This window comes from Salvelinus namaycush, chromosome 34 (assembly GCF_016432855.1).
Source record: "Salvelinus namaycush isolate Seneca chromosome 34, SaNama_1.0, whole genome shotgun sequence".
NCBI lineage: Eukaryota > Metazoa > Chordata > Actinopteri > Salmoniformes > Salmonidae > Salvelinus > Salvelinus namaycush.
The window spans coordinates 9,807,061-9,830,026 of record NC_052340.1 but is presented as its reverse complement, the minus strand read 5'-3'; the positions used below and the strand labels follow the sequence as shown (position 1 = coordinate 9,830,026).

At 43.1% G+C, this 22,966-nt stretch overlaps 1 protein-coding gene across 1 annotated transcript; it reads right to left on the bottom strand.

Moving 5' to 3' along the window:
- Positions 1-476: 476 nt before the first annotated feature.
- LOC120029163 (vacuolar protein sorting-associated protein 4A-like) lies at positions 477-22,918 on the bottom strand. The gene is made up of 7 exons (XM_038974465.1): positions 22,896-22,918; positions 21,661-21,829; positions 21,446-21,574; positions 21,161-21,258; positions 1,519-1,573; positions 1,323-1,355; positions 477-539 (listed from the first exon to the last, which is right to left on the bottom strand). Exons 1-7 carry the CDS (start codon positions 22,916-22,918, stop codon positions 477-479), a joined length of 570 nt encoding a protein of 189 aa, XP_038830393.1.
- Positions 22,919-22,966: the final 48 nt, after the last annotated feature.

Below are 22,966 nucleotides of genomic sequence, written 5' to 3'. Positions count from 1 at the left end.
ATTAATTTGATTGCTTTTCTGACTTTCGTGACCATGCTAATTTGGGGCTAGCTGTTGTAGCATTGATTGATACACTCACAAAAGCTTGGATTGCTTTCGCTGCAAAGCATATTTTCAAAATCTGACACGATAGGTGGATTAACAACAAGCTAAGCTGTGTTTTGCTATATTTCACTGGTGATTGCATGATTATAAATATTTGTAGTAATATTTTGCGCCCTGCAATTCAGTGGTTGTTTAGGAAAATGATCCCGTAAAAGGGATCCGTAGCGCAGAGAAGTTAACTGACTTGCCTGGTTAAATAAAGGTGTAAAAAAATATATATTATTACCGATTTCCGATTGTTATGAAAACTTGAAATAGGCCCTAATTAATCGGCCATTCCGATTAATCGGTCGACCTCTAATTCCAATCCAGCCATTACAATGAGCCTGTCCTCCTATAGCTCCTCCCACCAGCCTCCACTGATCTACGTATCACCTCTCATAGCTGGAGCCTGGCTGGCTGGCTGGCTGGCTGGCTGGCTGGCTGGCAGAGATCTGAGAGGCAGCAGTACACCTGAGAAGATCCCAATATAGGTCTATTTCCAGCTGTCACCAAGAGGATGACGAGAAAGAAACCAAGACGTTGCAGAACATTACAATGGGAGATTTGCATCTACAGTATCACAGACACAGTGACACACACACACACACACACACACACACACACACACACACACACACACACACGTACAGTGATACACACACGCACAGAGACACACACACAGTGACAGACACATACGCACAGTGACACACACACACACACAGTGATGCACGCGCACGCACAGTGACACACACACACACACACGCACAGTGACACACACACACACGCACAGTGACACACACGCACAGTGACACACATGCACGTGACACACTCACGCACATTCTCTCTTTAGATGAATGACTGGGTGTATATATTAGACAGAGGAAGCTCAATCTGCACTTGATGTACCGGAACGTGGCTAATGTTGTTCATTTCCATTTCCAGAGATGAATCTGTGAACCATCAATCAGGCACTTTATTTATATGGGCTGGCTTTCAAAAGCTAAGAACACTTTATTCCCTCTGTGTCAATGGAAGCTTCTGAGGGAGTGTGCTCATCAAGACACACACACAAGCGTGTGCATGGAATCACACGCACAATCATACACACAGATGAACACACACACGCACACACACACACAAGTAAATACTTCTGCACAGCCAGCGCCTTTGATATGACTGGCAGCTAAGCGGACCCACGTTCTCTCTCTCTCTCTCTCTTTCCATCTCTCTCTCACAGCAGCCAGGCTGCAGCTGGCGGTGCTCTCACACTGACGAACACACAGCAACAGTTTAACACGGTCTCTCATACGCACTCATGCCACCTTCCACTGTCTTCTTGTCACAGCAGTCAGAGAAAACAAAACAGGAATATAGTGTGTATGACACGACTTCTATACTACTGTCCTCCTCAAGGTTCATGTGAAAGCTTACCTTGACTCGCCCACGGATCCCTTGCATGCTGTAGAGAACATGTCTTAGCGAGTGGCTGGTCCAACATTAGCGGATGGAATGGCAGAGCATGAGAGGACAGGGGAGATTGACTGAGTGCGTGAGTGAGTGAGAGAGAGAGAGAGAGAGAGAGAGCGTGAGAGAGAGAGAGAAGAGTGAGAGAGTGAGGGAGAGAGAGAGCGAGAGAGTGAGGGAGAGAGAGAGCGAGAGAGACACACACAAGAGGAGAGTGTGTCAGAATGCAGGATGCGTGGGAAGATGTTGTTGCCATGGTGAGGGATACGCCTAAGCTCTTCCCTGGTTGCACAGACACTCACACACCCCCAGGCACGCACGCACCCACACTCCACGCACACGCCTCACAGCCAAATGAGACTGCACAAAGAAGGGGGGGGGGGGGGGGGGGGGAAGCAGCATTGAAATCAGCGACACCAAAAAAATACACACACTCTTACATCCACACCCTTCCACATACACAGACACACACATACAGAAACAAATACATACGCAGGCACATGCACCCTGGCACACACGCAAACAGGGGACCCATGAAACCAGCTATTTCAACAAAGTTGCCTCTTGCCTGCCTCAGTACATGTATGCCCAAAGAGCAGACCAGCCACAGCAGTGTCCTATCAATACTCTAAACAGAGTTCACACATATCAGCTAGTCTAAACTATTTGCTATTGGTTTTCCCTTTGGCGTTGTAAGAGCTCTCTGGTAATAACAGAGCATGAACCCTGATAAGGTAGTGTGTGTGCGTGCGTGTGTCACACAGTGAGCGGAACAAAGCCTTCGGGACATGTTTAATCAAATCTACTCCCCAAACAGACGTCACATACACACACACACACACACAGTCAGTCAGTTTTTCTGTTTGTTTAATGCTGTGTTCTTTCGGTTGATCTTCCTTCCTCTCTAATCTCCAGGCAGTTTAGTGTTGGGGAGAGCCTTTGTGAGTTCTAATTGGTGCAGGTTCTGGGGTTGCCTTGGAAACCCTTTTGATAGGGTTCTCTGGAGGTCCACCAAAGGTTTGGTTATTGTATAGTATAACAAAACCACAAACACTATACACAATGTGACCTTATTATACAGTACACGATGTGACCTTACTGTCTGTCACCACACTCAAGGTTTCAAAGTGGAGAGACATGTAAATGAACCAAGCCATCAAACTGACGATAAAGTGCAGCACTGCTTTGTCACAGCCATGATGATGTAACTAATGGCCAGTAGTGTGCAACGTTTTTGGAATGCAACACGAGTCGATCCACCCAAATGAGAGATACTATGGCCAGTAGAACAACCTCAACTACATGACTGGCTATAGTGGCGCAGTGGTCTAAGACACTGCATCTCAGTGCACGAGAAGTTACATAGCTGATTTGAAATGACTACAATTCAAATGATATGACTGGAGGAAGGATTTGTTGTTGAAACCTTTCCAGAATACTGAAGCGTTTTGCCTATGCATACTGTATGCCATTAGCTATCAGCAGTGAAGGGCGAAATGATATACAGCACAGCTGTCTGGCTGTGTCGTAAATGTAAGTACTAGTAAAATGAGATTCATCAAGGTTGAACTGTGTGCTTTTAATAAGGTTATGTCAATTGTGGTAGAACCATAAAAGAGCTCCTGTGTGCACAGTACTGGCTGTAATATAGAGAGGTCCATCCCATCCTGGCCTTTAACCTTTACTAAGGGGAGTGGAGATGAGAGGGAGATGAGAGATGGTTGTAAGACAGGAATACTGGAGTCTATGAAACAGGCACATTGAATTGGAAAACGGGTAGAGGACATGAATACACTAGAAAATACAATCACCCATTATTGTAGAGACAATCAATCCCCTCCTGGATAAAGATCCCTGCTGCCTTCATTGGTTTTGTGTGTCAAGTCATTCAGTTTTTTTTGTTGTTGAAAGAAATGGCGCCCTATGTGTGCACTGCCGCTAATACCGTATCCCCCAGTATGGTACAGGGATGGTATGAAAATATGACTACCGTCCTACCCTTTCTCTGTGACTGTGAGAGTTGAGTAGAGCTCTACCCTTTCTCTGTGACTGAGAGAGTTGAGTAGAGCTCTACCCTTTCTCTGTGACTGTGAGGGTAGAGTCCTACCCTTTCTCTGTGACTGTGAGAGTTGAGTAGAGCTCTACCCTTTCTCTGTGACTGAGAGAGTTGAGTAGAGCTCTACCCTTTCTCTGTGACTGTGAGGGTAGAGTCCTACCCTTTCTCTGTGACTGTGAGAGTTGAGTAGAGCTCTACCCTTTTTCTGTGACTGTGAGGCTAGAGTCCTTCCCTTTCTCTGGGACTGTAAGAGTAGAGCTCTACCCTTTCTCTGTGACTGTGAGGGTAGAGTAGATTCCTATCCTGTTTCTGTGACTGTGAGGGTAGAGTAGAGTCCTACCCTTTCTCTGTGACTGTGAGAGTAGAGTAGAGCCCCACCCTTTCTCTGTGACTGTGAGAGTAGAGCCCCACCCTATCTCTGTGACTGTGAGAGTAGAGTAGAGCCCCACCCTTTCTCTGTGACTGTGAGAGTAGAGCCCCACCCTTTCTCTGTGACTGTGAGAGTAGAGCCCCACCCTATCTCTGTGACTGTGAGAGTAGAGTAGAGCCCCACCCTTTCTCTGTGACTGTGAGAGTAGAGTAGAGCCCCACCCTATCTCTGTGACTGTGAGGGTAGAGTAGAGCCCCACCCTATCTCTGTGACTGTGAGGGTAGAGCTAACAGTTGATTACTGAGGCTGAATTAGGAAATGAACCAGCCTGCCACACGTTGATTCACCTACGGCGTCTGTCTGAAGAATATAAATAAGAAAAGTAATACCATTATCAACATAACCTTGGTTGACACGACACACTCAGGCTACATCCTAATCGGCACCCTGTTCACTATTTAGTGCGCTAGTTTTGACCAGGGCACTACGGGCTCTCCATCTCACTGACATGTGCACTGCACTGTCTGGGGTCAATCACCCTCATAACATAATGTTTACTAGACAGGCAAATGGGGGCATGGACATCAATACTGTCATAGCGTCATACATCAACGGAATACTAAACAGCTCTCTCTCTCTCTCTCACACACACACCCACACAGACATGCATGCACGCACCAATAGTCTCGGAAATCCCTAACCTATATTGTTAACATTGTGGGAGCCAACCCCTCTGCCTAGGGAGGCACCAATGCAGGCACACACACACACACACACACACACACACACACACACACACACACACACACACACACACACACACACACACACACACACACATATATATACACGCTTAAAGGTCCAGAACAGTGAAAATCATGTTTTTCATGAAATCGGATGATATTTAGACGAAACCAATTCAAAGTAGGGTGACTCAAGTACGAAAATCAATCAATCAATCAATCAATCAAGTTTATTTTATATAGCCCTTCGTACATCAGCTAATATCTCGAAGTGCTGTACAGAAACCCAGCCTAAAACCCCAAACAGCAAGCAATGCAGGTGTAGAAGCACGGTGGCTAGGAAAAACTCCCTAGAAAGGCCAAAACCTAGGAAGAAACCTAGAGAGGAACCAGGCTATGAGGGGTGGCCAGTCCTCTTCTGGCTGTGCCGGGTGGAGATTATAACAGAACTATGCCAAGATGTTCAAAATGTTCATAAGTGACAAGCATGGTCAAATAATAATCATGAATAATTTTCAGTTGGCTTTTCATAGCCGATCATTAAGAGTTGAAAACAGCAGGTCTGGGACAGGTGGCGGTTCCATAACCGCAGGCAGAACAATTGAAACTGGAATAGCAGCAAGGCCAGGTGGACTGGGGACAGCAAGGAGTCAACATGCCCGGTAGTCCTGACGTATGGTCCTAGGGCTCAGGTCCTCCGAGAGAGAGAAAGAAAGAGAGAAGGAGAAAATTAGAGAGAGCCAAGATTTTCAAAATGTTCATAAATGACAAGCATGGTCAAATAATAAATCAGGAATAAATGTCAGTTGGCTTTTCATAGACGATCATTAAGAGTTGAAAACAGCAGGTCTGGGACAGGTAGGGGTTCCGTAACCGCAGGCAGAACAGTTGAAACTGGAATAGCAGCAAGGCCAGGTGGACTGGGGACAGCAAGGAGTCATCATGCCCGGTAGTCCTGACGTATGGTCCTAGGGCTCAGGTCCTCCGAGAGAGAGAAAGAAAGAGAGAAGGAGAGAATTAGAGAGAGCCAAGATTTTCAAAATGTTCATAAATGACAAGCATGGTCAAATAATAATCAGGAATAAAAGTCAGTTGGCTTTTCATAGCCGATCATTAAGAGTTGAAAGCAGCAGGTCTGGGACAGGTAGGGGTTCCATAACCGCAGGCAGAGCAGTTGAAACTGGAACAGCAGCAAGGCCAGATGGACTGACTGTAGCTGCTAAATAGAAAAATTACTGGTAAAGTTACTCCCCAGGGTTACCTCCCCTGTGTTAAACACTTGGGTTCAGGAGGCATGCATTACCAAGGATTTACTTGCGGCCTTATGCAACGTCACATAAAGCCAGAAATGTTATACACCAATGGTAGCGTCTTATCATCTTTATTTATTTCAATGTATACCGCATCGCATGTGCGCCTACGCCTTGTTTTGGCTTTGTTTACAAATCTTAAGCTAGCTACTAGTAACTAGCTCAAGCAGAAAGTACTAGCAAAGACACTGGTAACCTTTCATTTGTGGTGTGACTGTTACTGTTAGCTAGCGAGCTTCTTACCAGCATGCTTGTGTTGTGACTGGATGCCATATTGTACATTTAACGTTACACTATTTTCCGAAGAACGACGACATCCGAGAGCAGTGGCTGCTTCTCATTTCGGGTGGATGCGTGGCTTTTTATCTTTTTTTATAGATTCTCTTTTAGGAACCTTAACTTTTGAAAGTCAATCCTTGTGATTCTTTTTTTAATATTTTTTTTTTTTACTTTTAATGCTATTTTATGTTTATTCAGAAAAAATATACATGTCGTGATGTCTTATGTTTGTATTGTATTGTAATTTGAAATGTTATATCAATTCAAAATAAAATAGTACCCGCAACAGTGAAGAGGCGACTCCGGGATGCTGGCCTTCTAGGCAGAGTTGCAAAGACAAAGCCATTTCTCAGACTGGCCAATAAAAAGAAAAGATTAAGATGGGCAAAAGAACACCGACACTGGACAGAGGAACTCTGCCTAGAAGGCCAGCATCCCGGGGTTGCCTCTTCACTGTTGACGTTGAGACTGGTGTTTTGCGGGTACTATTCAATGAAGCTGCCAGTTGAGGACTTGTGAGGTGTCTGTTTCTCAAACTAGACACTCTAATGTACTTGTCTTCTTGCTCAGTTGTACACTGGGTCCTCCCACTCCTCTTTCTATTCTGGTTAGGGCCAGTTTGCTCTGTTCTGTGAAGGGAGTAGGACACAGCGTTGTACGACATCTCAGTTTCTTCCATTTCTGACTGACGAGTTTCAGAAGAAAGTTATTTGTTTCTGGCCATTTTGAGCCTGTAATCGAACCCACAAATGCTGATGCTCCAGATACACAAATAGTCTAAAGAAGGCCAGTTTTATTGCTTCTTTATTCAGAACAACAGTTTTCAGCTATGCTAATATAATTGCAAAAGGGTTTTCTAATGATCAATTAGCCTTTTAAAATGATAAACTTGGATTTACTAACACAACGTGCCATTGGAACACAGGAGTGATGGTTGCTGATAATGGGCCTCTGTACGCCTATGTAGATATTCCATAAAAAATCTGCCGTTTCCAGCTACAATAGTAATTTACAACATTAACAATGTCTACACTGTATTTCTGATCAATCTGATGTTATTTTAATGGACCAAAAAATTGCTTTTCTTTCAAAAACATGGACATTTCTAAGTGACCCCAAACTTTTGAACGGCAGTGTAAATATATATATATATTTTTTAATTGGGTGGACGGGCTGCACCGAAAATTACAATCATGTCACGCGTGTGCAGTGCACATTTTGAGAGAAGTTGCTATACCTTTTAAAGGGAGAACATTCGATAAGTATCGCCAGGGAGGAAATTCTAAAGACGGATGCTATAGCGTCATTGACTATTGATCTTACAAGCGCTAACCATAATCTACGTTTCAGAGTTTGATGAGTCAGACACGGTAGCCAACATTTCGGGGAGATCGGGGGGGGTTGTGAAAAAACATTGAGTCAAATAGTTGCACAGATACCGGAACTTGTGAATTCAATTTAGACTTTATTACAAACGTAACATAGCCGAGCCCTTCCATGGAAAATACAAAATTCTCATATTACAGAGTCCTGCCTTTATAGTATGCTGTCTTTGCATAATGTATAGAGTCCCCTCCCTCTATATGAAAATAGCTTCTTTTGACCTTTCTCCACCATTATCTTTCCATCTCAGTTCTTGCTTGTTAACGCCCACATCTGACAGCTGTATAGGTTATAATGGTAGCAGGGCCCTGGTCCTATATGTTCCATTCCTTATATAGCCATTCTGTCTCAGCTCTTCAAAGTGGACAGTCTAAACACTGCCTGCTAATATTGGAGTCATGAGTTTTGCATGAGTTTTGCTACCACAGAGGGGCTAATGTTAATTAATGCAACTGTGGCTGTGGCTGCTTTGACTTGTTAAAAGTACATTTTCTGTAACACACCTGTAAGTCACTGTACAGTTTTTGTTCTTCCATCCCCAAGCCCCCTACATTGAGTCTGAGATGAAGGAATGTTGTCCACAAAAGGAGTTGCGGTGTGTAAAACGTTAGGATTTGTAAAATGCCCTTCAAGTGTGTGGGTTGTGTTCTTACAGTTGATGTAGCTTGTGTCATTGGGGCTAATCACTATCCCTCTCCTTGTGTCTTTCCACTATCATCACGCAGTAATGATAGACATTTTAGAAAATTCAACATCTACTCTGTCTGCACGGCTTCCCAGGCAACCACCGCAGCAGGAGCAATGTGATACAAAACCAGCTTTCCATAAAGGTAAAGAAGCCTGTGATGTGAAGCCTGTGAAGACAAACCCAACCTACTGTAAGTCATATTTATTATCATTTGATCATTAAAAGGCACACAAACTTTTCCAAATACAAACATAGAAAAGTTTAACAAATAAAATGCACAACCAAATACTGCATATTTCAAATTGAGTACTTCGAAAATACCGTAAAACACATTGTAAAATCACTACATCAATTAATTGATAGCGTAGTAAGGAAATTAAATTCACTATCCACTTAAAAAACATTTCCCTTTTCAAAAACATTACAGGCTGCGTAGACAGGGGTGACCTCCTCTTCAGCGAGGTCACCCTTGGTCCACAACCGTATGTGGGGAAGCTGTGTGAGCTGTCCATCCCAGGACCCCTGTCTGCCCAGTGTGAGAGGACCCCTGTCTGCCCAGTGTGAGAGGACCCCTGTCTGCCCAGTGTGAGAGGACCCCTGTCTGCCCAGTGTGAGAGGACCCCTGTCTGCCCAGTGTGAGACGCCTGACAAGGAGGAGGCTATAGCTGGATTTGTCTCCCACTTCAATCTTGGGGGATGACTGAAGCCAAGTGGTTGACTGAAGGCTGTTTGATTGAAGCGGGGGTACATGGGTCCTCTTCCTCTCCCGCTTCCCTCCCCATCAATCTCTGTAGTTGGTTGATTTTCCTAAAGCCTAACACCTGGATCACACCGACAGCTTAATTCAGCAAAATGGAACGCAGCATCAGCTGGATAAGTGTGCAATAAAAGAAAAACATTCCCCTTCTGCTACCATTTCTGTCAAGCCGTCTACGCAGACAGTTTGACGTTTACGTTCGATAGATCCAACGTATGCACCACACAGAACGCACTGCAACTGCCTCTGCAACGCAATGCTTCAAGGCAAACAAAGCATTCCATTGGAATTAAATGTACTTCTGGTGTATCAAAACGCAATGACGCTGTCAGTGTGATCAAGGCGTAAGTAATCCACTTTTACGTGATCTGACATCACATTTTGTTACTTTGCATAGTTTTTTTCAAGCATTCGATGGGACATGAGTGTTACAAATTGTAAGAATCAATGGGTCCTGCACACTGTAGGGTGGCCGGGGGCCTATATCAGGCTTACGGCTCTAATTCTTATATTTACAGAAATTGTGTACAGATTCTTGCGAAATGGGGCCGAGCATTATTATGCTGAAACATGAGGTGATGGCGGCAGATGAATGGCACGACAATGGGCCTCAGGGTCTCGTAAAGTTCTCTGTGCATTCAAATTGCCATCGGTAAAATGCAATTGTGTCCACTGTCCGTAGCTTATGCCTGCCCATACCATAACCCCACCGCCACCATGGGGTACTCTGATCACAACTTTGACATCAGCAAACCGCCCACACGACGCCATACTCGTGGGTCTGCGGTTGTGAGGCCAGTTGGACGTACTGCCAAATTCTCTAAAACGATATTGGAGACGGCTTATGGTAGAAAAATGTACATTTAATTATCTGGCAACAGATCTGGTGGACATTCCTGCAGTCAGCTCCCTCAACACTTGAGACATCTGTGGCATTGTGTTGTGTGACAAAACTTCATATTTTAGTGGCCTTTTATTGTCCCCAGCACAAGGTGCACCTGTGTAATGATTTAATCAGCTTCTTGACATGCCACACCTGTCAGGTGAATTGATTATCTTGGCAAAGGAGAAATGCTCACTAACAGGGATGCAAACAAATGTGTGCATGAAGTTTGAGAGAAATAAGCTTTTTGTGCATATGGAACATTTCTGGGATCTTTTATTTCAGCTCATGAAACATGGACCAACACTTTACATGTTCCGTTTTATATTTTAGTTCAGTGTAGTTACAAAACAATAGAAATGCAATTGTGTATTACTGCTGTTTGTCTGATATCCAGCACATGATCAGCTCTGTTGACCATGAGAGTATTTTGCAGAGAAAATGGGTTGAGGCAAACTACTTAGTCAATGGTTTCCCTTTGTTGGTTATTGGGGTCAGTTAGGACTGGGCCTGAGAAGAAAGATAATCAGATAGGTAGGGCCGGGCTATCCCTACCCACTAAAAAGGGCCATGCATGCACAGTAAAACAACACAGCATCACATTTCAAATTATACCTGGTTTGGATGCACTTGAACATAAGTAGAAAATGTGTTCATTTCCATGTAACGATGTTGGGTAGCACTGCAATGGCACCCCTAAATTACGTTATTACCGTAATTGCCTCGCAACAGGTTCACCAATGACGGGTTATTATAGACGATTTGGTGACGCGCCTCTCACAGCTGCGGAGGAATGGAGAGGGGGAGTCATGGAGTCGATCCTTTCGGTTTCTATTACGATGAACAGGCAAGTGAAACTCCGACTTTATTCACAATCTGTACTTCCCATAGCTCCGTGAAATCAGCGACATTAACGGGTCCAAATGGCGCGAATAGCTTCAAAATAAAAGTCGTCTTATTTTGAACACAATATCACAAATTGTAGGTAGTAGTCTATATTTTGCCTGTTTCGCGATGCAGAGCTTGAAATATTTTCAAAAAGCAGACATTGAATATCACTTTGAGCATGGTCAAGTTATGAATTCAATGTTGGATGGTGTATCAATACAGAGGAAGGAAACCGCTCAGGAAATTCACCAGGAGGCCAATGGTGACTGAAACAGTTAGAGTTTAAAGGCTGTGATAGGAGAAAACATTATAGTTACTCCACAATACTAGCCTAATTGACAGACTAAATAGAAGGAAGCCTGTACAGAATTAAAAATATTCCAAAGCATGCATCCATTTTGCAACATGGCACTAAAGTAATATTGCAAAAAATGTTTCAAAGCAATAAACTTTTTGTCCTGTATACAAAGTATTATATTACTGAGTAACTACCACATTTTCAAACATAGTGGTGGCTGCATCATGTTTTGGGTAAGCTTGTAATCGTTAAGGACTGGGGAGTTTTTCAGGATAAAAAAAAGAAACGGAGGCCTCCCGAGTGGCGCAGCAGTCTAAGGCACTGCATCGTAGTGTTGCGGCGTCACTACAGCCTGGGGTTTGATCCCAGGCTGTAGTGACGCCGTGTCATTACCGGCCGTGACCGGGAGTCCCATAGTGCAGCACACAATTGGCTCAGCGTCGTCCGGGTTAGGGGAGGGTTTGGCCGGGGGGACTTTACTTGGCTCATCGCGCTCTAGCAACTTCTTGTGGCGGGCAGGGTGCCTGGAGGCTGACTTTGGTCGTCGGTTGAATGCCGTTTCCTCCGACACATTGGTGAGGCTGGATTCCAGGTTAAGCGAGCGGGTGTTAAGAACCGCGGTTTGGCGGGTCATGTTTCGGAGGACGCATGACCCGACCTTCACCTCTCCCGAGCCCGTTGGGGAGTTGCAGCGATGAGACAAGTTCGTAATCATGAAATTGGGGAAAGAAATATTTTAAAAAACAAAAATGGAGCTAAGCACAGGCAAAATCCTAGAGGAAAACCTAGTTCAGTCTGCTTTCCACCAGACACTGGGAGATGAATTCACCTTTCAACAGAACAATAACCTAAAACACAAGGCCAAATCTACACTGGAGTTGGTTATCAAGACGACAGTGAATGTTCCACAGTGGCTGAGTTAAAATTTTGACTTAAATCTGCTAGAAAATCTATACCAAGCACTGGTGATTTTAGCATGTAAATCTTGGTGGGGTAAAAAATTACATATCATTATGCATGCCGGCAAAGCCACTACACAACACATGAATTGCACTAACGGTGACTGTTAGGGCCTACATAAGGTCTGATGTAGCTGTCCAACAGCAGAGTCCCAACAGCAGTACCAACACCTTACCACTGCCACACCTGGCTATCAGCGGAGCCTTGTCTGGCAGCGAAACATTTCATTCAGCGTCATTTACTGCCTTTTTGAAAAACATATGTGGTTTCTGACAATTTAGATATACAAACTATGGCATAAGGGAACGACGAGTGGATAAGAGGCATACCGTAATTTTGATTAAGACATTAATGAGTGAGCTAGGATGGACACTAGGACGGAGCGAGCTAGGACGGACGTCAATATAACTATTTGTTCAGCACTTTTAAAATGTACAGCGACAGAATTCAGAACATGGGCCGTTCTTACATTATTCTCCCTGTACAGCAAGTCAGAACCGTAGGATAAATAGCGGTGCATATAAGCAGACAATGAAATCAAATCAAATCAAGTTTATTTTATATAGCCCTTCGTACATCAGCTAATATCTCGAAGTGCTGTACAGAAACCCAGCCTAAAACCCCAAACAGCAAGCAATGCAGGTGTAGAAGCACGGTGGCTAGGAAAAACTCCCTAGAAAGGCCAAAACCTAGGAAGAAACCTAGAGAGGAACCAGGCTATGAGGGGTGGCCAGTCCTCTTCTGGCTGTGCCGGGTGGAGATTATAACAGAACATGGCCAAGATGTTCAAAATGTTCATAAGTGACAAGCATGGTCAAATAATAATCAGGAATAAATGTCAGTTGGCTTTTCATAGCCGATCATTAAGAGTTGAAAACAGCAGGTCTGGGACAGGTAGGGGTTCCATAACCGCAGGCAGAACAGTTGAAACTGGAATAGCAGCAAGGCCAGGTGGACTGGGGACAGCAAGGAGTCATCATGCCCGGTAGTCCTGACGTATGGTCCTAGGGCTCAGGTCCTCCGAGAGAAAGAAAGAGAGGAGAGAATTAGAGAGAGCCAAGATTTTCAAAATGTTCATAAATGACAAGCATGGTCAAATAATAATCAGGAATAAATGTCAGTTGGCTTTTCATAGCCGATCATTAAGAGTTGAAAACAGCAGGTCTGGGACAGGTAGGGGTTCCATAACCGCAGGCAGAACAGTTGAAACTGGAATAGCAGCAAGGCCAGGTGGACTGGGGACAGCAAGGAGTCATCATGCCCGGTAGTCCTGACGTATGGTCCTAGGGCTCAGGTCCTCCGAGAGAGAGAAAGAAAGAGAGAAGGAGAGAATTAGAGAGAGCCAAGATTTTCAAAATATTCATAAATCACAAGCATGGTCAAATAATAATCAGGAATAAATGTCAGTTGGCTTTTCATAGCCGATCATTAAGAGTTGAAAGCAGCAGGTCTGGGACAGGTAGGGGTTCCATAACCGCAGGCAGAACAGTTGAAACTGGAACAGCAGCAAGGCCAGGTGGACTGGGGACAGCAAGGAGTCATCATGCCCGGTAGTCCTGACGTATGGTCCTAGGGCTCAGGTCCTCCGAGAGAGAGAAAGAAAGAGAGAAGGAGAGAATTAGAGAGCGCATACTTAAATTCACACAGGACACCGGATAAGACAGGAGAAGTACTCCAGATATAACAAACTGACCCTAGCCCCCCGACACATAAACTACTGCAGCATAAATACTGGAGGCTGAGACAGGAGGGGTCAGGAGACACTGTGGCCCCATCCGATGATACCCCCGGACAGGGCCAAACAGGAAGGATATAACCCCACCCACTTTGCCAAAGCACAGCCCCCGCACCACTAGAGGGATATCTTCAACCACCAACTTACAATCCTGAGACAAGGCCGAGTATAGCCCACAAAGATCTCCACCACAGCACAAACCAAGGGGGGGCGCCAACCCAGACAGGAAGATCACGTCAGTAACTCAACCCACTCAAGTGACGCACCCCTCCTAGGGACGGCATGAAAGAGCACCAGTAAGCCAGTGACTCAGCCCCTGTAATAGGGTTAGAGGCAGAGAATCCCAGTGGAGAGAGGGGAACCGGCCAGGCAGAGACAGCAAGGGCGGTTCGTTGCTCCAGAGCCTTTCCGTTCACCTTCACACTCCTGGGCCAGACTACACTCAATCATATGACCTACTGAAGAGATAAGTCTTCAGTAAAGACTTAAAGGTTGAGACCGAGTCTGCGTCTCTCACATGGGTAGGCAGACCGTTCCATAAAAATGGAGATCTATAGGAGAAAGCCCTGCCTCCAGCTGTTTGCTTAGAAATTCTAGGGACAATTAGGAGGCCTGCGTCTTGTGACCGTAGCGTACGTGTAGGTATGTACGGCAGGACCAACTCGGAAAGATAGGTAGGAGCAAGCCCATGTAACGCTTTATAGGTTAACAGTAAAACCTTGAAATCAGCCCTTGCCTTAACAGGAAGCCAGTGTAGGGAAGCTAGCACTGGAGTAATATGATCAAATTTCTTGGTTCTAGTCAGGATTCTAGCAGCCGTATTTAGCACTAACTGAAGTTTATTTAGTGCTTTATCCGGGTAGCCGGAAAGTAGAGCATTGCAGTAGTCTAACCTAGAAGTAACAAATGCATGGATTAATTTTTCTGCATCATTTTTGGACAGAAAATTTCAGATTTTTGCAATGTTACGTAGATGGAAAAAAGCTGTCCTTGAAACAGTCTTGATATGTTCGTCAAAAGAGAGATCAGGGTCAAGAGTAACGCCGAGGTTCTTCACAGTTTTATTTGAGACGACTTTACAACCATCAAGATTAATTGTCAGATTTAACAGAAGATCTCTTTGTTTCTTGGGACCTAGAACAAGCATCTCTGTTTTGTCCGAGTTTAAAAGTAGAACGTTTTCAGCCATCCACTTCCTTATGTCTGAAACACAGGCTTCTAGCGGGGGGAATTTTGGGGCTTCACCATGTTTCATTGAAATGTACAGCTGTGTGTCATCCGCATAGCAGTGAAAGTTAACATTATGTTTTCGAATAACATCCCCAAGAGGTAAAATATATAGTGAAAACAATAGTGGTCCTAAAACGGAACCTTGAGGAACACCGAAATGTACAGTTGATTTGTCAGAGGACAAACCATTCACAGAGACAAACTGATATCTTTCCGACAGATAAGATCTAAACCAGGCCAGAACTTGTCCGTGTAGGCCAATTTGGGTTTCCAGTCTCTCCAAAAGAATGTGGTGATCGATGGTGTCAAAGGCAGCACTAAGGTCTAGTAGCACGAGGACAGATGCAGAGCCTCGGTCTGACGCCATTAAAAGGTCCTTTACCACCTTCACAAGTGCAGTCTCAGTGCTATGATGGGGTCTAAAACCAGACTGAAGCATTTCGTATACATTGTTTGTCTTCAGGAAGGCAGTCCGTTGCTGCCAAACAGCTTTTTCTAAAAATTTTGAGAGGAATGGAAGATTCGATATAGGCCGATAGTTTTTTATATTTTCCGGGTCAAGGTTTGGCTTTTTCAAGAGAGGCTTTATTACTGCCACTTTTAGTGAGTTTGGTACACATCCGGTGGATAGAGAGCCGTTTATTATGTTCAACATAGGAGGGCCAAGCACATGAAGCAGCTCTTTCAGTAGTTTAGTTGGAATAGGATCCAGTATGCAGCTTGAAGGTTTAGAGGCCATGATTATTTTCATCATTGTGTCAAGAGATATAGTACTAAAACACTTAAGTGTCTCTCCCGATCCCAGGCCCTGGCAGAGCTGTGCAGATCCAGGACAGCTAAGCCCTGGAGGAATACGCAGATTTAAAGAGGAGTCCGTAATTTGCTTTCTAATGATCATGATCTTTTCCTCAAAGAAGTTCATGAATTTATTACTGCTGAAGTGAAAGCCATCCTCTCTTGGGGAATGCTGCTTTTTAGTTAGCTTTGCAACAGTATCAAAAAGAAATTTTGGATTGTTCTTATTTTCCTCAATTAAGTTGGAAAAGTAGGATGATCGAGCAGCAGTGAGGGCTCTTCGATACTGCACGGTACTGTCTTTCCAAGCTAGTCGGAAGACTTCCAGTTTGGTGTGGCGCCATTTCCGTTCCAATTTTCTGGAAGCTTGCTTCAGAGCTCGGGTATTTTCTGTATACCAGGGAGCTAGTTTCTTATGACAAATGTTTTTCGTTTTTAGGGGTGCAACTGCATCTAGGGTATTGCGCAAGGTTAAATTGAGTTCCTCAGTTAGGTGGTTAACTGATTTTTGTCCTCTGACGTCCTTGGGTAGGCAGAAGGAGTCTGGAAGGGCATCAAGGAATTTTTGTGTTGTCTGAGAATTTATAGCACGACTTTTGATGCTCCTTGGTTGGGGTCTGAGCAGATTATTTGTTGCGATTGCAAACGTAATAAAATGGTGGTCCGATAGTCCAGGATTATGAGGAAAAACATTAAGATCTACAACATTTATTCCATGGGACAAAACTAGGTCCAGAGTATGACTGTGGCAGTGAGTAGGTCCAGAGACATGTTGGACAAAACCCACTGAGTCGATGATGGCTCCGAAAGCCTTTTGGAGTGGGTCTGTGGACTTCTCCATATGAATATTAAAATCACCAAAAATTAGAATATGATCTGCTATGACTACAAGGTCCGATAGGAATTCAGGGAACTCAGAGAGGAACGCTGTATATGGCCCAGGAGGCCTGTAAACAGTAGCTATAAAAAGTGATTGAGTAGGCTGCATAGATTTCATGACTAGAAGCTCAAAAGACGAAAACGTCATTTTTTTTTGTTGTAAATTGACATTTGCTATCGTAAATGTTAGCAACACCTCCGCCTTTGCGGGATGCACGGGGGATATGGTCACTAGTGTAAGCTCTGAAATAAAATGCAAATGAATTATTTAAAAATCAAACAATGTGATTTTCTGGATTTTTGTTTTAGATTCCGTCTCTCACAGTTGAAGTGTACCTATGATAAAAATTACAGACCTCTACATGCTTTGTAAGTAGGAAAACCTGCAAAATCGGCAGTGTATCAAATACTTGTTCTCCCCACTGTATGTGCATGTGCACCACCAATTTAGAACAGTAGGCAAAATTAAGAGGGAAAAAGGGACGAAATTACTAGCGTGAGGCACATGGGCTACTAACAGCTTACTACACAACATACACTTAGTATTACTTGCTTAGCTACAGTATACCTACAGTAGTGCAAAAGTTTTAGGTAGGTGTGAAAAAAATGCTGTAAAGTAAGAATGCTTTCAAAATAAATATTTATAAATTAACTAAACGCAAAGTGAGTGAACAGAAGAAAAATCTACATCAAATCCATATTTGGTGTGACCACCCTTGCCTCCAAAACAGCATAAATTCTTCTAATACACTTGCACAAAGTCAGGGATTTTGTAGGAACATAGTCAGGTGTATGATTAAACAATTATACCAAACTGGTGCTAATATTCATCAAGTCAATATTTAGGTTGAAACACAATCATTAACTGAAACAGAAACAGCTGTGTTGGAGGAAGAAAACTGGGTGAGGAACAGCCAAACTCAGTTAACAAGGAGAGGTTGCTGAAGACAGTTTACTGTCAAAAGTCATACAGCATGGCAAGACTGAGCACAGAAACAAGACACACGGTAGTTCTACTGCATCAGCAAGGTCTCTCCCAGACATACATTTCAAGGCAGATATGGGTTTCCAAATTTGCAGTCTAAGTTCTTTTGAAGAAGCACAAAGAAACAGGCAACGTTGAGGAGCGTAGACGAAAGGAAACTTACTGCAGCAGATGAAAGACACATCATGCTTACTTCCCTTCACAAATGGAAGATGTCCTGCAGTGACATCAGCTCAGAATTTGCAGAAAACCGTGGGATCCTGGTACAACCATCTACTGTCTGGAGAAGTCTGGTAAGAAGTGACCTTCACGGAAGACTTGCGGCCAAAAAGCCATACCTCTGATGTGGAAACAAGTCCAATTTAAATGCATTCCAGGTGACTACCTCATGAAGCTGGTTGAGAGAATGCCAAGAGTGTGCAAAGCTGTCATCAAGTCAAAGGGTGGCTATTTGAAGAATCTCAAATATAACATCTATTTTGATTTGTTTAACACTTTTTTGGTTACTACGTGATTCCATATGTGTTATTTCATAGTTTTGATGTCTTCACTATTATTCTACAATGTAGAAAATAGTAAAAAATAAAGAAAAACCCTTGAATGAGTAGGTGTTATAAAACTTCTGACAGGTAGTGGATGTTGCATTTGCTATAGGCCTATTGTTAACCTTTTTGTTGGTGACACTTTGATATCTTGATGATAATATGCAGCTGTTTAAAGGGCAAATCCAGAGTTAAAACAATAACAAAACGGACACCCCACCTCTGTTTTGGTAAAAATCTGAGGGAAGGGCCTGAAGAAATGTAACCTCTCAGATTAATATTATTTGAACCGTGTTATGAGACTATACTTTGTTTGTTTACATTTACGATGTTTACAAACATTGGAGAAAAACAAGCTTATATTTTGGGTTCTCATGGAGTGTAACAGCTAATATAAGCTCATGAGGCATTTCTAAGTTATATTATATATATACATCCATTGATTCTTAAAGAATATAACGTATAAATGCCTCATGAGTTTATATTAACTGTCACAATTTATAAATCCAAAAATTGGATTTAACAACTACAGATTGCCCCTTTATGTATATCAAAAGTGTGCGAGTTTGAGCATGTGTCCATTAGGCCTATCGAGAGAGAAAAAATGTATCAGCATGAATTAGATTGAGCAATAAAAGCCCCACTTTTATTCGATAGGCTGGGATCCGCACTATGCAGCTGTTGCAGTATCGCATTATTCACTGGCTGTCCACTAGTTTAAAAAACAATGATTGATAGGCAGTTTAAACCTCTTGAATTTAACCATTATTGGGTTCAAATACACATTTGGACTTGTGAACAGCCATCCACAACAACCACAATCCCTAGGCGCAAATAGCTAAATGAGAGCAGCAGTGTGATTCACATCAGTTCGCTATGTAGATATCAATAATACGTGATCGCCGTAGACTACATCACTGCTGTCATCCTTACCTCCAAGCGTTTATTCAAATTGGATAATCTTTGGATGCCGACAGCAGTCGCACCATTGGAAGACATAGCTTGGACTGTAGCCTACACCTATTCCTGCTCTTTTCCCGCGATCCATCAAACACATTTGGTGTGTCATCATAGTGGTCTGATTTGTAGTCAGACTCGTTTAGGTGGAACAAACTTCAATTTGCGCCTTTTTTCAATGGTGATTTGAATGTAATTGAGAAAACAGAAGTGTCAAATGTTTTTTCTCTCGCAAACATCCTTTCTGAATTTAAAAGTAATCCTCGAAGTGACCATCTAGTTTTTCAAAAGTATCTGTAATCTGATTACAATATTTTTGTTGGTAATGTAACGGATTACAGTTACCGTTTTCTGGTAATCCGTTACTCCCCAACCCTGCTGACGCGTTAGTTATATTAGCTATGCTGACTATGACGTTACTTTAGCTAATATCAGTCCCTCCAGGATTCCGCGATCGCATAATTCAATGCAAAATCAACCAATCGAGCGCATATTATGCGAGAGCTCGTAATGTTGACCAATTGCCGCACTTTTAGCGCATAAAGGGTCCAATCGAAAGCGGGTTCGTAATTTTGATCATTTACTGCACTGTTACGGTGGAAAATGGCCCAATCCAACCACACGTCAACAAAGTTTTTTCTCCTGGCCTGTCAGTGTATTCACTTGCGAATATGATGGATGATTGTTGATGGCTGACAGGCAGTACAATGAATAGAAATCAATCTCATTTGCCAACAAAAATAACGTGCGAAACAATTTCCAACTGTTTTTGGAAACAAGAGAAAGTCGACATTAAACAGTAACTTCGAATCAGCAAAGCATATGAGAATGTCAGAACAGTTCCCACAGTAGCGCAGATCACCATGACTGAAGTGGTAGCAGGGAAGACTGTGTGGCAAGCGCTGAAAGAATCATGGTGAGTGGCGTTTTACTCAAACGTTTAATCCTCTAACCTTGGTTTTAGTAGGGTGGTCGGCACTCTGCTCTCCCAGTCTGTCTATGGAGAGCGCTGCTCAAAGCACGGAGTGCAATTTATCACCTTTGCCGTTTTAAACTGTGTAAAACTTAATACGGATCACGAACGCACAATCTTTCTGGATTTTTAAAAATTGTAATACTGTTTTAAAAGTACATATCAACCACAATACACCAAGTTTTCTTTTCTTTTTTTTTTTTAAATCTCCCTTACGACCCTTTCAGAAAAAATCACAATCAAGTATTTTGAAGACAATTTATTGGAAAGAAATATCGATCCTCAAATGGAAAGCGATTGATCAGCTTTGAATCTATTCGGGGTTTTTTAGAGAGAGTGTGAGTGAGAATGGGAGGTGCATCTCGTGTTGATAGCAAGCCCCAAGCCTGATGGAGAGGAATGTGTGAGTGGATTATGACAGAGCTGTTTGTTCAGGAAAATAAACTAAATTCAGCACTTTAGATGTTTCTAATTGTTTTTGTATTATGTGTTCTGCTTAAAATCGTCCTAAAACTGAGCACATATGACTTTTTTTATTGCTTTATATGAAATTAACGTGAAAAAAAACATTGCGAAATGTATCGCAGAATTTCAGAAAAGCTGCCGCAAAATCAAGCATTTTTAGCCGCTACTGTTCGTTCTGAAGGCACTGTAAATGGATCCGAGGCTCCCACGCGTAGGCTTCTTTCTGTCCCTAACACTAAAACTGAAATAAAATCATATAAAAACGAAATAGTTTTTTTATAAAATCTAGTAAAGTGGATCTGAAAACTAACTGAAATTAAACTGATTTCCAAATCAAAGTCGTACAAAGAATAGAAATAAAAACACCTTGATACGAATTGGCCTTGAGAGGAGAGACATTGTAAGGAGTAGTGAAGCCCCGGCTAACCAGTACCTCTCAGCCCCAAGTCCTCTGAACTTCCTGACCTTGAACAAGTCCTCCATTTTGACTGTGGGTTGTGTAGTGGTGGATAGTGAGTGCAGAATGTCAGACTGGAGGACAGAGGGACCCACAAAGAAGACAAAAATCATGAGCATGGTTCAGCAATTACACAAATGTGAGAGTCAGTTTGCAATGCCTGGAGGTGTATGTTGAAACGGCATGTTCCAGTATGTTTGTGAGCAGTGAATGTCAGTGAACATAGGGAGTATGTCTGTGCTGTGAATGTGTGTTTCTCACCATGCAGATGATGGGCTCCAGCAGCTTGTTGCCAGGCACATCCATCCAGGTCAATTCTATGGATGGCAAACACGGGGTAAGAAGGTAATCCACCGTCAATTGACTGTTGGCACAGGATGGCCCTCGCACCTATAGTACCATCACAAACAAAAAAAAGATATCTCCTCAGTAGTAGAGAAAAAACAAACACTTACTATATCACGTGTATAAGTGACCTTTTTGAAGTGTGTGGCCGACTGTACTCTCCTGACAGGCTGCATGAGGGCATCTCGTACGATTATGCTAATGTCGGCCCCAGAGTAGCCTTCTGTCTTTTTGGCGAGCTTATGCAGGTCTGCGTCACTCAGGCTGTGAGTCGTGTTGCCCAGGTGCAGCCGGGAACATCTGCAGTCAATGTGCTTGAAGAAGTTATTCCAGATGAAGGAATGGTAGCTCTCTGGGTGATTCCCAGGAATACTTGCATAGTTTGTTTAGAATGTGAACGCTCGTCAGCGGTGACAGTACATTTTGGCCGAAAAAAGTATCTTAGGCGGTCAATCTATGGTGTGACACTGGAAAATTAGGAGAGGTTCTGAGGATACTAAAATACCCCCCTTTTATGATGACAACTTCTATAGATTAAAAGGTAGAGTAGCAAACAGCTGTATAGGGCTGTAATGAGGACCTGTGTTTTAGTCAGCAGTGACAGTAGATTTCTGCCCGAAAAAGCATCTTACGCTGTCAATCTCAACGGTATTTTACTGGATGTTATTAGAAGAGGTTCTGAGGATACTAAAATGCCCCTCTTGTATGGTGACAACTTCCCCACAAAAGGGCTTTATTACAGACAGGAAGACAACTCAGTTTCATCAGCTGTCTGGGTGGCTGGTCTCAGACGATTCCGCAGGTGAAGAAGCCGGATGTGGAGGTCCTGAGCTGGTCTGGTTACACGTGGTCTGCGGTTGTGAGGCTGGTTGGACATACTGCCAAATTCTCTAAAATGACGTTGGCGGCGGCTTATGGTAGAGAAATGAACATTCAATTCTCTGGTGGAAATTCCTACAGTCAGCGTGTCAATTGCACGCTCCCTCAAAACTTGAGACATCTGTGGCATTGTGGTGTGTCAAAACTGCACATTTTAGTGTCCTTTTATTTTCCCCACCACAAGGTGCACCTGTGTAATGCTGTTTAAATCAGCTTCTTGATATGCCACACCTGTCAGGTGAATGGATTATCTTGGCAAAGGAGAAATGCTCACTAACAGGGATGCAAACAAATTTGTGAGAGAAATAAGCTTTTTGTGCATATGGAAAATTTCAGGGATCTTTTATTTCAGCTCATGAAACATGGGACCAACACTTTACATGTCCGTTTATATTTTCGTTCCGTATATATAGATTATTTTTACAATAAATGTATGTTTATGTAACTTTAAACAATATTTGTTTTGTGATTTTTAAATCAGAAAAACGTTCTGTAACAGCCAAGTAACATTTCGTCAGGTGGACTTTTATTTAGAAAATTTGCCGTATGATCACATGA

Excerpts from the sequence above, each read along its gene's own strand:
- LOC120029163 (XM_038974465.1), bottom strand. The coding sequence starts at position 22,918 with ATGTTACTTGGCTGTTACAGAAC. Across the intron at positions 21,830-22,895 it reads TTACTTGGCTGTTACAGAAC|ATGTTCCCGGCTGCACCTGG; the intron begins GTTTTTCTGATT and ends CATTGACTGCAG. Across the intron at positions 21,575-21,660 it reads CGGCCACACACTTCAAAAAG|GTGCGAGGGCCATCCTGTGC; the intron begins GTCACTTATACA and ends ATGGTACTATAG.